The following is an 18,881-nucleotide window of genomic DNA, read 5'->3' on the forward strand; positions in this document are numbered from 1 at the left end:
ACCAGCACTTAAGCCACCCCTGGACAGGTGCTCCGAACCACTACTCGATACTGCCGGAAGCACACAAAGCGTTTGGGGGAAAGGGTGGAGAGTCGAGTAACACAAGGTGCAGCCTGTATTTGCAGCTTTTTCGTGTCCAAAATCGGTGGCCTGGGGACACTGGAGGGGAGGGCCTGGATGGAGAACGTGAAGCCGGAAGAACGCAAGCCCTGCTGGCAGGGGAGGAGGCCAGGACACGGACCCCTCTCGCTACCACGGAGGATCCCAGACCCATTAACACTCCCAAAGGGACAAGAGCCAATAGGAATGCGTGCAGCCCCGGGGTCCTCGGGCGGTCGAGCCCTCCGCGCTGGTTTTGTCAAACTAGGAAGCTCCACTCGAGAGGTGGGGCCGGCCCGGGGTCGCCGGGTCCCTACCTGTAGGCCAGAGTCATGCACTCGAAGAGTTTGGTGAGCGAGGCGTCGATGGACAGGTGGCAGGAGCTGGTCTTGCCGAAGCTGTAGGTCTGGCACGTCTGCTTGTTGACCGTGTCGAAATCGTAGCCCTTCTTGGGCGGGTGCTCGCGGTGCGGCGACGACACCATGAAGTGGCCGCTGTGGATGATCTGCTGGCGGCGCGGAGGCTCCTCGCGGCCAGGCCCGGCCCTGGGCGGCGGCGGCGCGGCGCTCGCGTGGGCCCGGGCCGGGGTGGCCGAAGCGCAGGCGGGCGGCGGGGACGGCTCATCCGTGTCCGAGTCGTCGTCGTCCTCAGGCACCTGAGGCTTGAGCAGCACCGGGCGGCCCCGACTGCGGGGCCGGCGCGGGGAACACATGAAGACGTCGGCGGCCATGGGGGGTGCCGGCCGGGGGCATCCCCCGGGGCTCGGGGCGACGCGAACGAGCGAAGCAGACGGGGCGCCGGCCCGGCCCGCGCGCGGACTGTCCGCGAGCGCGCGGCGGGACTAGAGGGGGAGGGCGCGGGGCGGGCCGACTGGGCAGACTCGGCGCCGGCCCAGGCGTGACGTCACCGGCGCGTCTCGGCCAATCGGCTGCCCGCGTCGGCCTCTTAAAGGTGCAGGGGAACCTTTCCGTATCCAGGCGGACAAAAAAGCAAGGGGGTGGGGCGGGGAGGAAGGTTGCCGGAAGCCACGCCTTGATGCCCCGCCCCTCCCTGCCCCCACCCTCTCCGGGCTGCCTGAGATGCTGTGGGAAGCAGTGGCTAGGGGATGCCACTCGCAAGTGTCCTAGCCTTGGAGAGCGCGTTGGACAAGTGGTGCTGTGCCGACCCCGCCCCACGGTCCGGGGAATCGCGCTGTGGGCGGGGCCGGGGCTCCACGTGGTGGGTGGAGGTGGGGCCCCTTCCCCCTCCCCCTCGCTGGCCGGTTCGGCCGGGCCTGTAACTGAGTCCTGGCAGCAAATCCCTTGTGTTGCTGGGCGCGTTGGTTATTGTCCCCATTTTATTGATGAGAAGACTTGAGTCTCTGATACCAAAGGCATTTTTCTAAAGCAGAAACCAGATCAAGAACGCTTCTCACCTAAACCTCATACCCACAGAGGTGGAAACTGGCTCCGCCAAGTTAAGGTGCTTTCCAAAAAGGCATCACGGTTAGTACGAGGCAGAGCCACCAGCTCCTTTAACTAGGTCTCAAAATACTGTCGTTATTGTTAAGAGCTCAAATTTAGAGGCTGAACCAGCCCCCAAGCAATTCTAAAAGGGAAAATTGTGAACCTTAGTTTTCTTCTCTTTCAAATAGGGAACAACTCTATGCCTCAAAATTGCGACAGTTAAAAATGATTATAAATCACTTAACACAGTGCCTAGCACAGAATGAGCACTAAAGAAATGTACTACAGACTGAAGCAATGGAACCGACCTGACCAGAGGTACCTAGAAATTGCCAATACTCTGGACCCACAGAAATAGCAATTTCAAATGGTTCAACCTAATAGTTGACACTTCTGGAAAGCTGTCAAGGCTTCAGGGGCTCAAAGCCAGCCTGTGATGGCGGCCATGTTGGGAAGATGGGGTTTGACAGGGCATCAGGAGGGGGAAAGAGGCCCCTGGCCAAGAGCACCCACTCTAGCTCCAGCAGGGCCTTGAGCGTCCTCCATAGCTTCTCCTTTCAAACCAGTTTCACTTCCAGATTTGGGTGGGCACTGAGGGCCCTGCCCCACCCTCTTCCTGGCAAGGGCCTCCGGAAGAGGTGGGTGTTCAGAGAGAAAGTGACAAACAGCTTTTACCAAAGTGGCTGTGCATCCTCCTTCCCCGGTTGTCTTCAAGGACAGATAGGCCCAAGGGACTGGCAGCTTCAGGTGTGAGTTTGAGATCTTCCCCGTTGCCCAAACCACCCTTCCCAGTGCTGGTTGCAGATGTCTGAAAGGCCACCCTTTGACTTGTCTTCCTTCATCTGAAGACTTCTCCTTGGTGAACTCTTAAATGCCCAGCCACATTGTCTAACAAGAGGGAAATTGTTGAATATATTATGGCCCCGAATGTAACAGAACACTACATATTAAATGAAGCAAATATTATTGACATGGCAAGATGTCCATGATATACTGTTGGGTGAAAAAACAACTTTTAAAAAGTTATCAGTAGTTTGAGATCAACTTCAAAAAAAATACTTATAAAATCATATCTGTATGTGTGTGTGGGTGGGTGGGTGGGTGGGTGGAGAGAGAGAGAGAGAAGGTGAAACTTAGTGTTCACACTAGTTATCTCTGGGTGGGGTGATTCTTACTTTCTTCATGTTTATCTATTTTCTAATTTCTTAAAAGAAACAATTATTACTTGTATACCTTTTTTTTGGAGCGTACTCTATTTCTCTTTGGTTTCTTAGCACGAAAGACATCCATGTGGGAGGATGTATACTTTACTTTTTTAATTTAAAAAAGTAAACACTGGGGCGCCTGGATGGCTCAGTTGGTTGAGCATCCGACTCTTCATCTTGGCTCAGGGCTTGATCTCGCTAGATCAAGCCCTGAGTTGGGCTCCGTGCTGGGGGTGAAGCCTACTTCAAAAAAAAAAAAAAAAAAAAAAAAAAAAAAGAAAGAAACATCAATTCCCTGGGAGGACAGAACCTCTAAAGGCTGATGTTGTAAACTGCCCACCCATAGGCCATATGCAGTGCACAAACATGCTTTGTGTAATCCTCACCATAAATTCCTAAAGATTATATTAGAGAAAAAAACAAGACTGGAGGAAAGCACAGTTTAAAATGCAGGGAGAAAAGAACTACCAAGAGTGAGATCTGGAGGGGGGTGCAAGAAACAATCAGAGGCTAGCGGGAAAAGGTCTCAGGGACAGTGTACTGGGATATGTGGAAATGATGGCAGAGAATCTAGGCTGAGGGCCTCCACCTTCCTTCCTGCAGAGTATCAGGCAGCAACAGCCACGTGCACAGAGGGACATACAGGACAGTGCTCCAAGAGAGCTAACAACCCCCATGAAGGACAGAGAGCTCCCACACCCAGCAAACCACGAGAACACAGAACCTCATGGAACAGCCATCTCTTCTCAAAAAATTGGGAGCACTCCATTATAATCAAATCAGCAATCAGGCAAACAGGAATTCCCAAATACAGAGTATTGCAGACCAGCAAACGTCAGCAAACAGTTAAGGAAAGCCAGCCCTCTGGAAGAAAACTACCTAAGAACTAACAAGCAAGGGGGAAAGTTAACAGAACAAACAGAATACTTTAAAAATAATTAATAGCTCTAGAAAGAGTGTGGAAGATTCTGCACCCACCAAGCAACAACTCATTATAGCTTCTTTGTGAAAAGAAGCAAACAGAGGTCTTGGAAAATAAATAAATAAATAAATATATATATATATATATATAAAACATATCAAATATAAAAATAATGATTTTGAAAAGCTGAGTTGATAGCAGAATGGATAGGGCTAAAAGAGTAGCAAGCTAAAAGATTAAACTGAGAATTTCTCCTCAAAATTCTAAAAGGACGAAGAAAGTAAATGACCTGGAGGGATACATTCAAAAGTTCTAGCACCTGCCTAATAGTTCTAGAAAGAAAGAAGAAAGTGAATGAGGGAGGAAAGAAATAGAGGAAATAATTAAAGCAGAAGGAAAAGAGGGGCGCCTGGGTGGCTCAGTCGGTTAAGCGTCCGACTTCAGCTCAGGTCATGATCTCACAGCTTGTGAGTTGGAGCCCCACATCGGGCTCTGTGCCGACAGCTCGGAGCCTGGAGCCTGCTTCGGATTCTGTGTCTCCCTCTCTCTCTGCTCCTCCTCTGCTCATGCTCTGTCTCTCTCTCCTTCAAAAATAAATAAACATTAAAAAAAAAGAAGAAGAAGAAGAAGTAAAAGAAAATTTTCCAGTGCTTAAAATATAAGCATTCTGTATGGATCAATATAGGCTGATTGTGCTGTGATAGCAAACCACACCCAAATTTCAACACACAAAGGTGTGTTTTTTGGCTCAAGCTCCCTACGTATTTGCTGTGTGTCCATCACAGGTCGGCAATGGGCTCTGCTGGTTGTAGTCACTCCAAGACTCAGGCTGACATTGCAGCCACCATCTAGAATGTTGCCCATCGTGGTGGCAGAAAGGAAGAGAAAGCTCAATAGGTCTCACTTTGTCAGTGAAATGGTCCAGCCCAGAAGTGAGATGCACTCACAATTCATTGCCTGGAGCATGGCCTCACCCAAGTAGGAAGGAGCCAGGAAGTGCAATCCAATCACATGACTGTAAGTATTGGATGAATAGCACTGACGACTGATGATCAATTATACCTTTGGTTTCCAGAAATGCAATACTATGGATGCCTCTCAAAAGCATTATGCTTAGTAAAAGAATTCAGACTCAAAAGGCCATACATTATTTGATTCCATTTATATGACATCTGTAAAAGGCAAAATACATAGGGACAGAAAAACCAGATCAGTGGTTGCCAGGAGCTCGTGGGGAGGAAACTGACGACAAAAAGGAACCAGAGAACAATTTGTGGTGATGAAAATACTCTCTCTTGATTATGGTGGTGCTTATGTGACTGTGTAAGTTTCTCAAAAATCATAAAAATATATGCCTGAAAAGAGTGAGTTTTCCCTCAACAAATCTTGGAGGATAAAAGGTTAAATGACTTTTTCATCCATAGGCCATATTTGAAAGAGTTACTGGAGGTTGTTCTTCAGTAAACCAAGAATTAAATTCAAGTAAAATTAAGATAGGGAACGTAAGAAATTATGTTATTTGTTAGAAGGCTTATAATTAACCCACACCACCCATGCCATGCCCCTTACTACCTGACAGTCCTACCTATCTCCTCCAGAGACGTAACACTTTTCAAATTTTTAGTGATCACTTCTAGTATTTATCTCCAAATTAAAAAAAAAAAAAAAGCAAAACCTCTCTCCCTATATATATCCTAAAATCATCAATTTCAGACATCATTTATTGACTTACTATGTTAGAATGATTTTTTTTAATGTTTATTTATTTATTTTGAGAGAGAGAGAGAGCATGAGCAGGGGAGAGGCAGAGGAAGAGGTGGAGAGAGAGAATCCTAAGCAGGCTCCATGCTATCAGCTGATAGCATGGAACCTAATTCAGGGTTCAGACTCACAAACCATGAGATCATGACCTGAGCTGAAACCAAGAGTCAAACGTTTAACCAACTGAACCACCCAGGTGCCCCTGGAATGATTTTATTTTTTTATAGATGTCTTTCCTCTCCCATTTTACCAATATAGTTAAATTATATTTTGTTAAATTCATATTCAGTGTTTTCATATTTTGGCCACAAAAGTATTGTGCACTATGATTTCTTTTCCTTGTTGCTTTGAACAAAAAATTGTTCAAATTTTTGTTTTTCCTGGAGTTAACAACTGTGTCACTTTTCCCATTTTCTTAGTTTTCCTTGAACCTATGGTTTAAGTCTTCCTATAACATCCGATAGTTTTCTTAAATATCTCTCAGTACAATTTTGACAGAGTCAGCCCTGTCAGAGTCTATCAACCTCAAATTTTCCCACTGAAGTCTTTTGTCCTAGCAATCTGGATTGATTGTTGCGTAGGCTTAATGCATAGCTATTGTCCCGGGACCTCCCTTTATCATCCTGGACACTTACTTCCTTGATCTCGTGTCAGATGTACTATTTCCTAAGCTCTGTATGGTGGTTTGGATCCCCTTTCATCAGTTTTTACAATTGTTTGTCAGACCCCAGCCACCAAAAGGGTGAAGCAGATCGAGAGCAAGTACGCTTCTTAGGAAGGCTTGAACACTGCAGGAGATACGCTTGCAACAGTTGACTTCTCATCCACATGTTGTGGGCCTTGCAAAATGACCCATCCTTTCTCCATTCCCTCTCTAAAAAATGTTCCCACATGGTGTTCCTTGAAGCCGATGTGGATGACCGTCAGGATATTGCCTCGGAGTGAGTAAATGTGTGTGCAGTACTTCGAACAGTGCCTGACACCTAGTATGTGGGCTACGTTGGCTTATTATTATTATTATTATTTATTTGTTTTGTTTGGCTGGGGTGTAATTTGCATACAAGGAAGCTCTCTCTCTAGTGTACAGTTCCATGAATTTTAAAAAATATATACTGTCATGAAATCACCACCACAATCAAGATAGGGACTGTTTCTGATACCCCCTCACACACACACACATACACACACACACACAGAGGCTTCCCTTGTATCCCCCCCTCCTTCCACCCCAATCCCTGGCAACCACCGATCTGCTTCTCGTCCCTGCTGTTTTGCTCTTTCTAGAACACCATACAAATGGAATCTTTCAGTAAGTAGCCTTGAGTCTGGCTTCTTTCACTTAGCGTAATGCATCGGAGATCTCCTCTATCCTTCAGTGTCTCTGTAGTTCATTCCTGTTTACTTCTGAGTAGGATTTCATTTGAGGAATGTACCACAGTTTGTCGATCCACTCAGCCATTGAAGACCATTTCAGTCGCTTCCAGCTTGGGGTGATTATATAAACAAGGCCACTAGAAACTTTTATGCATAAGCTTTTGTACATTTTAATGTCTCTTAGATAAATATGTGTAGGCGTGGGATTTCTGGGTTGTATGGTAAGTTGACGCTTAACTGTACAAGAATCTGCCAAACTATTTTCCAAATGGCTGTGCCGTTTCACCACCCCACCAGCAGCATGGGGGGGGTCTGGTTTTGCTACATCCTCGCCGGTACTTGGTGTGGTCTCTCTTTTTAGCTATTCCAGTAGGAGTGTCCTGGGTCTCACTGGGCTTTTAATCTGCATTTCCCTAATAACTGATCATGTTCAGCGTCTTTTATGGGCTTAGTTGCTTCCCATATATTTTCTTTGATGAAATGGCTATGCCACTATTTTGCTAGGTTTCTGGGGGGGGGGTTAGTGTTTGCTTTCTTCTTCTCAACTCTTGAGAGTTCTTTATATATTCTAGATACAAGTCCTTTATCAGTTATGTGTTCTGCCAAGATTATCTGCCAGTCTGTGTCTTTTCATCTCATAACAGTGTCTTTAGCAGAGCAGAAGTTTTGAATTTTGATGAAGTCCAATGTATTAGCTTTTCCTTGTATAGTTAGTATGTGATGCCATGTTTAAAAAAGCTCTGCCAGGCCACCTGTGTGGCTCAGTCGGTTGAGCGTCCGACTTCAGCCCAGGTCATGATCTCACAGTTCGCGAGTTCAAGCGCCATATTGGGCTCCATGCTGACAGTGTGGAGCCTGCTTGGGATTCTCTCTCTCTCCCTCTCCCTCTGCCCCTCCCCTACTCTCTCAAAAACAAATAAATAAACTTTACAAATAAGTAAATAAACTGGGGCACCTGGGTGGCTCAGTCGGTTGAGCGTCCGACTTCGGCTCAGGTCATGATCTTGTGGTTGGTAAGGTCGAGCCCTGCGTCAGGCTCTGTGCTGACAGCTCAGAGCCCGGAGCCTACTTCAGATTCTGTGTCTCCCTCTCTCTCTCTCTCTGCCCCTCCCCCATTCATGCTCTGTCTCTCTTTGTCTCAAAAATAGATAAATATTTTAAAATTTTTTTAAATAATAAACAAATAAAAATTTAAAAAGCTCTGCCTAACCCCAGTCACAAAGATTTTCTCTTCTGTTTTCTTCTAGAAGTTTTGGAGTTACATTTTGGTCTATGATCCATTTTGGGTGAATTTTGGTATAAGGGGCAAGGGACGGGCTGCGGTTCATTCCTTTTGCACGTGGATGTCCAATGGTTCCAGCCTCCGTTGTTAACTGTTTGCAATGAGCATTAACACTATCAGGATTCCCGGTGTTCTGGGGACTGGCAGTCAGCAAGGGGGCATCCTGGCCCCACGTGTCCCTCAAATCTAACAGCGGGGGCCCCGTGCCGTCCTTTGCTGGCAGAGGAATTGGTTTCAGGTCGCTTTACCTCCTCTCTCTCTTCCTGAAATCTCTTGCATAAAACAAACCATGAAAGGGCAGGGGTGGCTTAGTGGTCTGGCAACGTCCCTTTGAAAATAAACAAGTGCAGAAATTGAAAGCCAGCGGCCATCTCTGGGGACTACTCTGAGAAACAGTTTGGGGCCGGTGCATCCGCTGCGCGTGGCTCTCCTGCCCCCGCAGGCAGCAGGTCGGACGTGGCAAAGCCAAACAGGATCCTGATTGCTTCAGATGTCACTTCTGGCCAGGCAGACCACCCCCCAGCTCCAGGCCTCTGCAGAGAGAGACTGCACTGGTGGGGGGTGTCTAATCGTCGGGGAGGCCGGAAGAGGTCCATGGCTAAGCAGCCCTGCACAGTTTGTACAGTCGGCCTCCCTCGTCTAAGGGACGGTAAGCTCTGTTTTACAGATAGGGAAACTGAGGCAAGGGGAGACGCGTGCGCGCACGTGTGTGTGTGTGTGTGTGTGTGAAGTAGATGAGTGCAAATTTGGGATTTGGGAGGGACAACTTTATCGAGGTATTGAAGCATACAACTCAGCTTTAAAGAAATTCACACAGCTGTGGGATCCTGCTCACAGTCCAGTGTTAGAGCATGTTTCCATCACCTCCTGTCTTTTTGCAGTCCATCCCTGTTGCCACCTGTCCCGGATAACCCAGGCTTTTCCTTCCGTCACCACAGTGTTGCTTTTTCTAGAAATTTCACGCAAATGGAATCACGCAGTAGGCGGTCACAGCGAGATTTCAAGTCAGAATCTAATGAGGAAGCCAGAGAGCCAGGACAGCAGGCACACCTTCACCAAGGGTTTTCCCTGTCCCGCCTGCTGTGTCTCTGAACCCCAGTCTGCACGCCTTTTAAAGAGGCTACAAATTGGCTCCCCGCCTCAGGGTTGAAGCCAGGGTGAAATGAGATAATGGAGGTCCAATATCTTGCATATTCATAATCGATACTCCATGGAAACTGGAAATAGACCAAACAGCCAGCAGCAGGAGAATGCGTAAGTGCCTTGTCGTGTCTTCACCCCGTGGAATATTCTCTAGCAAGGAGAATGGACTCCAGTGATGTGCAGCCATCCGATGAATCTCACAAACATTGTGTTAAGTGAAACAAGACAGAGGTAAAAGGGCACATACTGTGATTCCATGAACAGAAAGCTCAAAACCGGGCAAAACACACCTGTGCAAAGAGGAATTGGGAGAGCAGCTGTCCTTTGAGGGGTGGTGACTGGAAAGGACAGCGGGGGGGGGGGGCACACAGGTGTATTCAGTGTGTGAAGTTTCATTGAGGTACACTCTCACAAGCTGAGAAATCAACGCAAAGTCCTGCATGGTGCCTGGCACATAGTAGGTAATCATTATTCTTATTCTTTCCTCTGCACGGTGTTTCCGTAGGAAAGTGTGGTTGACTGCAGAGGTTGGCAAACTTTTTCTATAAAGGGTTAGTTATTACATATTTTTGACTCTGCAAACCATATAGCCTCCATAGCAACTATTCACCTTTGCTGTTGCATCATGAAAGCATCCAGAGATTATATGTAAATGCACGAGCATGGCTGTGTTCCAGTAATACTTTTTTTTTTAATTTTTATTTTTTGAGAGAGAGAAAGTGTATGGGGGAGGGCCAGAGAGAGAGGGAAAGAGAGAATCCCAAGCAGGCTCCACACTGTCAGTCCAGAGCCCAATGCAGGGCTCAAAACTCACGAACTGTGAGATCGTGACCTGAGCCGAAATCAGGAGCCGGACACTTAACTGGCTGAGCCACCCAGGTGCCCCTCAATAATACTTTATTTACAAAAACAGGTCGTGGGCTGGATTTGCTGACTCCTCACCCACAGACAGATGGACCGGATTCCAAAGCCTCCTTCACAGAGTCACTGCAGGACTCTGTTCAGTCATGTCCCTGTCCCCAGTTTTCCTATCTGTATAATGGGGAGTTGGTCCCTGCTCTAAACTACCATTCCGGGTGGCTCGGAGGTCAAATGAGCTCATAACTGAGGGACCCAGAGGGAGGAAAGAGCAGGAATTAAGAGTCTCTTGAGATTCTTTGGTGCAAAGCAGATTGTTATTTCTGCCAAAGTCTGAAGAGAGAAAGCCATCGACCTCATTTCACCCAGTGCATCCATGGGCACCAGTGTCCCAGGGGTATCTTGGAGGGAGTCAGGACCCACAGGCCTGGCACCACAGCCTGGTCTTTGCCTTCTAGAGGCTTTTCTCTCAAGAGCCTGTGGAGGAAGAACGATGGTGAAGGAGGCTGTAAAATTGAGTCCCCAGTGGGCTGTTCCTCTGAGACCCAAGGCCCCAAAGCTCCCTGCCTGGGACTGCTTTACTGGACAGCCTGTGTCTGTGGCAGGGACGTACCCTCTAATCCCCAGCCTTTGCTCAAGCCTTGCCCTCAGCCAGGAGTGTCTTCCCTTCTGTTTCCTGGAGGGCTTCTACTCGTCCCACAAGACATGATTTAGGCTATGGATCATCTGGGATACTCTGGGTGGATAACCCCACTGTCAGTCATCTGGGGAAGAGGCCGGTCTTCAGAAAGCCAAGTATAACTCAGAGGCAAGCCCAGGGGCACCTGGGTGGTTCAGTCGGTAAGCCATCTGGTCAGCTCAGGTCATGATCTTGCCGTTCATGAGTTTGAGCCCCACATCGGGCTCTGAGCTGACCTCTCAGAGCCTGGAACCTGCTTTGGATTCTGTGTCTCCCTCTCTCTCTCTGCCCCTCCCCTGCTCACTCTCTCTCTCTCTCTCTCAAAAATAAATAAACATTTAAAAAATGGAAAAAAAAAAAAAAGAAGAAGGTAAGCCCAAAGCAGCGGGGAGTGGGCAATTCTTGCCTTTTCCTGCACCTCATTCTCTGGGAGCTGGGTTTCTGGGGTCTAAACATGATTGAAGATAGTAACTCTAATAGTAGTAACGGTAGCAGCCAACATTTATTGAGATTTACTCTGTGCCAGGACCTGTCACAAGCACTTCACATGTATTAATTCATCTAATCCTTGAGATGACCCGAGAGTAGGCACTGTTAGTCTTCCCCTCCTAGAGGAGGAAACTGGGGCCCAGAGAAGCTAAGATACTTACCTGAGGTGACATAGGTCTAACGTGCTGGAGCTCTGAAGACTGTAGAAGAGGTTGCTTCAGAAGTCCAAAATGGGTTCCTATCATCCTTGTTACATCTTTTTCTTCAGCTCTGAACCGTCTAAGTCTTTGTCACATGGGAGCGTTAAAAGGGGAAGTTGGAGGGGAGAGAAAGACTCCTTCCAAGAGAATGACACCCAATCAGCAGTCAGAGCTACCTTATGGGCAACCACCCCTCCTTCTGGATTCGTCCAGGAGAGACTCCAAGCCCTGGGACAGACGAGCGGGGACTCACGTGGGAAACGATCCAGGGAAAACTGACCTGAAGGGCCACAATGGACTCCCAACATTGAAAAGTTCAGGAGGAGAGCTGGCTTCAGGGCCGGCTGGGGCCAAGTGCTCAAATGCTGCCCTCGGGAAGCTCACATTCTCCATCGTTCAACTCTTTCTTGTGTTCAAGTCACTTGCAGGCAGGCCTCTCCCTACCGTGCTGGCCCTCTAGGGAATTCTCTAGTGACTACTTTAGTGGGACTCTTTTCTAGCAGTTCCCACGGAAATCTCAGGGCTGACTGTCACTGGGCCACAACGGCTTATGTGATCATCCTTGAACCAACTGTGGCCAGGGGGTGGGACCATGCGGGTGGTGCAGGCCTGGGTCACCTGGCTGTCCCTGGGACTGAGTGGACAAGGGTGACCTCTACTGGCAGAAGAGGGGAATGCAACTGGCAAAGAGCGTGTGTCTATTAGCCTCCGGAGAGAAATAAAAGATTCCTCACTCACAGGAGCGGGGATTGTTAGACTTGGCCTTTAAGGTCTGCACTCCCACCTCGGTCTTGACTGTGGCCCTCCATGGTCCTTGTTGGCTTAGTCTGGGCTAAGACCCAGACCTCAGCTTCCCTACCTGTCTCTCCCAGCCCACCTGACTCCACCAGCTGGGCTGCAGTACTGATTGCCTGGGAGCACACGGCCTTTTGCCAACTCCCGGCCTCCTGCTTGGCCCACTGCCCCAGTTCCCTGGTTGCTTTGCCCCCATCTCCAGCCTTGGCTTTTTCCAATCCATGCCATTCCCTGGAAATCCTGTCCCCAGTCCAGCAGAGCCCTGGTTCAGAAACCTCCAGCCTACTCCTTGGTGTCAACCAGGAAAACGAACTTCTCATCCCCATGCCTGGACTCCTTGCACCATCCCTGACCACGCCCCCTCATCAAAAGGCACCTTCCCTAGTTCCGAACGGTGTTGGCCATCCTGGCACACTGGCTCACTTATTTGCCTATAGCTGAAGGGACAAACTTGAGTCACTGCTGCCCCGGGCCCAGCATACACGTGGTGCTCACACGAATGCTTGCAAAGCTGCATTTTCCAGCTCTTGTGCATGACTGCTTCTCAACGGACAGGAGAGGAAGTCAGGCAGCTCCACAGACGGACAGGAAACGGCAAGAGACAGAGAAGCCAAGAGAGTCACAGAGAGAGTGAGCGTATGACTGAGAAACATCTGGGCGGGGAGAGGGGTGGAGAGAAGGGTGGCGGATCCACAGGGACAAGTCTGGAAGGGACGGAGCTTCATCCAGGACGGAGACGCGGACACGCGGGGAAGACAGAAAAGGAGACCGCAAAAGGGTGCCAACTGAAGCATATTTTTGGTTGAGCAAAGTCCCTATGATTTCTGTTTTGTCAAGCCGAACTTTATCAGGAGTTCAGGAGTCTCTTTCGCTGAGCAATCAATCCCGGGAAAAACACTAGAACACGGTAAAAAAGAAGGGGGTGGGAGGGAGAGGCAGACAAAACAGAGAACATTTGCCTCCAGGCGGGTTGGCACAGGCAGGCCTCACTAAAACAATAATCCCACCCCTGCCCTCCCTGCTGGCAGATCAGCCTCGGCCAGGTTTCAGGTGGAAGAGGAGATGGTGAGACAGGCCAGAGAAAAGGAAACCATGGAGGGAGACTCCAGGGAGGGAGTCTGAGCTGCCAGGGAGAGAAGCGCCCCAAACGCCAGGAGGGGAAAGAGCCCCGGGAAGGTTCTGCCTCTGGCCTGGCCGCGGGTCACTTAAGCCAAGACAAAGTTGCGATCCACGTCCGGGCCGACTCCTCAGAGTGCCTGCCACAGCCTCGCAAAGTCGAGGACCAGGGCCTTTCCGTGGGGGCCCTGCTTGGCTATGCGACTGTTTCTGTGTCCTCGCCTCAGCGAGGAGGTCTGTCACCCCCGTGTCCAGTGTCCAGCTGGTGCCTAACGGTGGCAGCTAACGTGACCCTGGGAGGCAACAGTCCCTGGGTGCAAGGAGCTTAGTGCTCTGCACAAAGTCAGGGCCACACGGTCGTGCACGAGAGGCCAGAGCAGCTGGCGAGGGGCCGTCTCGCCATCCATCAGATTTTACCCTTTACTACGATGCTAGAAAGCCACATGGTGTTCATGATTTGAATTTTTTTTTATTTTCTGAAATGGAACCATTGTACATTGTACAAACCATATCTACTGATGGAATAAATAAGTGAAAAATTATACTGCTGTACAACACGCCAAAAAGAAAGAAAAAAAAAAAGTAAGAGGAAAAAAAAAATTAGGTAACGGTGAAAAAAGGTCTTTATACCTCTAACCAGGTCCTTGGCGATAATGAACATTCCAAACCATGACATCGTTTGTAATGAGAGGTCACCACCCTATAGATCGGTCAACTGCCCTCCAGGTTCTGGGTGTAAAAGTGCCAGCACTTTGTGGAATGTGTAGCCGAAGCCTCCCCGACTTCGTGTGTGGCGGGGAGTAAGGTTGCCCTGGGAGCCCTTTAGGCCACAGGGCCTGGTGTCCGCGGAAGGCATCTGCTGAGGACCCCCGCCCCTGGCTCGGTCGGCTGAAAGGTCTTAGATTCTGTGGTGGGAGGAGGGCGAGGGGCGCAGGGTGGGTGGGCAACAGTGGCTCCGAGGAGCGGACCGCGTCGGGGAAGGAAGCACGTGTGGATTTTTGCAGTCTAACGATGCCGCGTGGGAGGCCTTCCCGGCCAGCGATGCGTGCGGGGCCACTGGCGCTTTGCCTGGCGTGGCCGCGGCGGGGCCGGGGGGGAGGGGGTCCCCGGCCACGGGCCCCTTCCTACCTTCATCAGGCACTTCAGAGAAAAACTAATGACAGCCTCGGTGTCGTGGATGTGGTCTCCGTCCTCAACCGCGCTGACTCCCCTCGCCCGTCCAGAGAGGGCACCGTAACCGGAAGGCGCCCAGGGGACCCCGGCCGACTCGCCGTTCCTGTGGATGCGTGTGTGGGTCTCCTTCGGCTGTCTTGCTCCTAACCTCTCATTTCCCAAAAAAGAAAGGAGATAAATCTCCAAATTCACCTTTCATCAAAATGGAGTTTTGCCGCAAAGAAAAAAAGTTAAGTTACTCTAGCTCTAGAGGATCTGGAGGTAAAGCCGCCTTGAGAGATGCTGAGAGGTAACGCAGAACACAGTTCTCCACAGAACTGACTGCCTGAGGGGCAAAATTGATAAGGATTTTTTTTTTTTTTTAAGACAGAAACTTTTCGGCATTGCAAACTTCAACATTAAGATTCTCAAAGTTTGTTGTGTGTTTTTTTTTGTTTTGTTTTGTTTTGTTTTTCCCTTATTTCAGGAGACATTTTTGCATGAGGTATTTGAAATTCAGGAACATTTTGATTCTTCTTGAAGTGCAGGAAATAGATTGGCTCCCTTAAAAAAAAAGTAAGAGCCTCACCCTCAGAAACTTAGAAACTGGAATCTGGCAGACACTTCCCATGGTGGTCAGGAGAGAGATCCACACGTCAAAGGTGGTACCTGAATATATGCACCAATCAGCAAAACAAAAACGAAAACAAAAAAACCACAAAACAACAACAAAATAACCCCCCCTCAACCCTCCCACCCCCTCACACAACTCAAAGGAAGTTGAACTCCAGTGCAGTAAAGAAAGCTCAGGAAAAGGGTTAAGGTCCGAGGAGTCCATCTAGGAATTAAGAGCAAACCAGGCCTCAGAACCAAACGATCAGGCGGGCTGTCCACGGGGGGCATCGCCATTTGAGGGAGAGGAAGCTGTCCCGGCACAGGCACAGGACGGAGGCCAGGGGATGGGGGCTCAATCACCCCTTTCTGGAGGAGTGTAGAGCTTTCTGCTCCCCGGTGCCTTGTTTCTGGCCTTTGAGGCCCAATCATCAGGGTCTGCTCCCCAGTGGGGACCATCAGCGCATCCTGGGAGCGAGAGGCGATGGACTGTTGTTGGCTCTGAAGAGTCAGGAACGCTTTGCCATCTCCCCTCCCCCCCCGGGGGGTGTGGGGGGAGAGCCCAGAGGAGCCGGGGAGGCGGAGGGCAGCAGGTTACTGTGGATTTGAAATCCAGGCAACACGCTAGGAGAGAAAGTTCAGCACCAGCTCTTCTTGCCATCTGCTCCCAGCCTCCTCAGCCCTTTCATCGTCCTAAGGAGACAATCCTGCAGTCAGCCACAGAAGCCATTTCGTCTTCGGAGGTGTGGGAGAAAGCGGTATGGTGGGGATAGAGGGTGGAAGTGCCAGAACAATCTAAGGGTTCCGTGTATCCGTCTGGGCCACGGTGGGCTTGGAAACACCGGCCTCAGATGCCCCGAGGAAGTGAGAGCACATCCAGTGGCCCGCCCTCGGGGACAGTGCCCCGACGACATCGAGACTCCTCGGACCTTGGACCCAGGCCCCAGGGCCCAGGGCTGCTCGACGCCCTCCCTCCGCACCTGCAAATCAGGTGGCCAAGGAGGTCCTGCTCTTCCGAGGCCTCAGTTTCCCCTCCTCCCTGCCTGCTCCGCTCCAGCTGAAGTCCCGGGTCAGGGAGGGGAGAGATGTTGAGGACGGTGGCACCGGCTGCCTGGACAAAACCGAGGGCACTTTGCAAAGGGAGATGCAAAACAACCGGGAAAACATGCCAGAGGTCACCTCAAGGGCACAAGGCACAAAAAAAGAAAGCAGAAGGAATCGGCTGAACAGTGAAATGCCCCGACGAAAACCGATTTCCTGATCGGCACCACCCTCAAATATAGCTTATATCGTTAAATAGAGAAGTGGGGGGTGGCGGAGAGGGGAACGAAACAATACAGCAGCAACACAAATGTAATCTTGGCTTCAGAGACAGTGTGCAGACCCTCCTGAGTGCTGTCGACTCCGCCTTCCCAAGGACGGTCCCTTCGAGACTCAAGTGTTTTGCTTCACAGCAGAAAGTTCTTCAGTGTCTGAGAAGTTACGCTGTTCTGGGTTTTCTTGGATTTGCACTTGGTAAACTTGGAAAGTTAGTAGTTCTGTCTGCACCCGAGAGGAATCGCTCGGGGGAAGTTGTTCTAGAATTCAGCCTGCAGATGGCTCTCCCGTGGAACGTGGACAGCAGGACTGAACGTAGTGTCTACATCTCTTCAGAGTTCTGTTGCGAGGCCTCCAGTTTCAGCTTCTTAGAGGGTGGGACTCCTTCCAAATCCTTGGGGAAGAAGAAGGGAGAACAGAGGTTAACAGCCAGGGGGGCAGTTTCGGCCAGCCGTGAGGTAGAAGGTCAGCCCAGGAGGAAACTGAGGCCCACCCCCTGTGGTTCCAGCCTGAGGTTCTGGCCCTGTGCTCTGTGCTCACCAAGCCCCGTGTCACCTGGGTCCCCCGTCCCTGCCACGGTGGCTTCCCTGTGGGTCTTCAAGCATACCGTCACCCACGACCGTTACCACACTGCCCCCTGGGCCTCTAAAGCTTCTCTGTCCCCTTCACCACACAGGCCGGGGGAGGGTTTCCCCATTATCAGCCCTCCAATCTGTAATTAATCGCTATGGTAATCATTTGTACACAAGTCCCAAGGGCACCTCTCCAAGCTCGAAGAAGGCCTGGTCCAACCTTGCCGTATGGACAATGGCTCCTCCAGAGCTCCGCACAGGTGCCTGGCCTGGGCACACACTCAGCGTTTGTTGAATGCACTTGTGCGTTTTTCTGGGGAAAAGGCCCATAGTTGTGACCGAACTCCTAGATCCCATGACCCAAAAAAGGTTCAGCACTCATTCTCCCACCCTGACTTTCCCATTCAGGCATCGCCAACCTGGCCCATCCCCCGAGACCAGCTGTTGACCTTATCCGCCTCGACTGCACCCCCGTGTCCGTCCAGGATACCACACCTGCCCGGGATAAAGCTGACGGTAGGCAGGAGGCCTCGTTTGCTCGCCCTGTGCCCATACCCCCCACGTACTAGCAAGTATCACCAACTCCATCTCCAAATACCCCTGGGCCTGCCCACCTCTCCCCGCTGCCTGCTGCCCCATCCATTGTCCTCACCACCATCACCTGCCCAGAGAAAGCAGCATCCTGTTCCGAGATCTCCCTGTGCAGCCTTCACCAACGTCTAACCAATCCCAAAATAGAAATCACACACAGAACATAAAACCTGCCGACGCTTTCCCACTGACTTCAGAGCAAAATCCCAACTCCTTACCAGGCTGAGAGGGCCCAGCGGCCAGCCCAGGCCTACCTCTGTGCCTCGCCTCACCGTGCTCTTCCTTGTCTGCTAGGCCCCGGCTCCCCTGGCCCCCCTTTTGTTCGTCAGGCTCGTTCCTGTCTTCAGGCCCAGGCACCTTTGGTTTCTCTGCCCAGAAAGCCTGCCCTATTTTCCCATCCTTCAAATTCCCACTCAAAGCCCCTTTCTCTGCCTATACCAGCCCGAAGAACCCTCCACTGTCAGGCCTCCTTGTTCTGGTTCTCCTGAAGCACGTGTTGGGACCTTGTATTCCTCCTGTGCCTGCTGTATTCCGGCTGTGTCTTCCTCCCCGACCCCATCGTGAGCCCCAAGAGGGCAGGAGGGACCCTGTCTCTGGCTCACCCTGGGTCTCTAGTATCTGGTCGAGAGCCTGGCCCACAGCAGGTGCCCAACAAATGTTCCATACAGGCCCTAGACCTTGATGCAGGCTGTGTATGAGTTTCTTTAAAAAAAATTTTTTTTTAATGTTTATTTTTGAGAGAGACAGAGCATGAGCAGGGGAGGGGCAGAGAGAGAGGGAGACACTGAACCCAAAGCAGGCTCCAGGCTCTGAGCGGTCAGCACAGAATCTGATGTGGGGCTGGAACCCATGAACCGTGAGATCATGACCTGAGCCAAGCTAGACACTTAAATGATTGAGCCACCCAGGCACCCCATCTTTTTTTTTTTTAGTATTTTTATTTTATTTTATTTTTTTATTTAAAAAAAAATTTTTTTTTCAACGTTTATTTATTTTTGGGACAGAGAGAGACAGAGCATGAACGGGGGAAGGGGCAGAGAGAGAGGGAGACACAGAATCGGAAACAGGCTCCAGGCTCCGAGCCATCAGCCCAGAGCCCGACGTGGGGCTCGAACTCACAGACCGTAAGATCGTGACCTGGCTCAAGTCGGACGCTTAACCGACTGCGCCACCCAGGCGCCCCTTTAGTATTTCTTTTTGAGAGAGAAAGAGTGCACAAGCAGGGGAGGGGCAGAGAGAGGGGGACAGAGGATCCAAAGCAGGTTCCAT

At 50.3% G+C, this 18,881-nt stretch overlaps 2 protein-coding genes across 3 annotated transcripts in view; both read right to left on the reverse strand.

Moving 5' to 3' along the window:
- The window catches only part of LOC122470179 (MLX interacting protein), a 61,237-nt gene extending 60,258 nt beyond the window's left edge, over positions 1-979 (reverse strand). The window contains exon 1 of the mRNA XM_043557510.1: positions 417-979. Within this exon, the coding sequence (XP_043413445.1) occupies positions 417-829 (413 nt within the window). The 5' untranslated portion in view covers positions 830-979. The remainder of the gene's footprint in view (positions 1-416) is intronic.
- A 14,011-nt stretch (positions 980-14,990) lies between these two features.
- Positions 14,991-18,881, reverse strand: part of BCL7A (BAF chromatin remodeling complex subunit BCL7A) — a 29,558-nt gene continuing 25,667 nt past the window's right edge. For both annotated transcript variants that reach the window (XM_043557512.1, XM_043557511.1), the window contains exon 6: positions 14,991-16,843. In XM_043557512.1, coding sequence (XP_043413447.1) covers positions 16,772-16,843 — 72 coding nt within the window. In that variant the 3' untranslated portion in view covers positions 14,991-16,771. The remainder of the gene's footprint in view (positions 16,844-18,881) is intronic.

This window comes from Prionailurus bengalensis, chromosome D3 (genome assembly GCF_016509475.1).
Source record: "Prionailurus bengalensis isolate Pbe53 chromosome D3, Fcat_Pben_1.1_paternal_pri, whole genome shotgun sequence".
NCBI classification, from domain to species: Eukaryota; Metazoa; Chordata; class Mammalia; order Carnivora; family Felidae; genus Prionailurus; species Prionailurus bengalensis.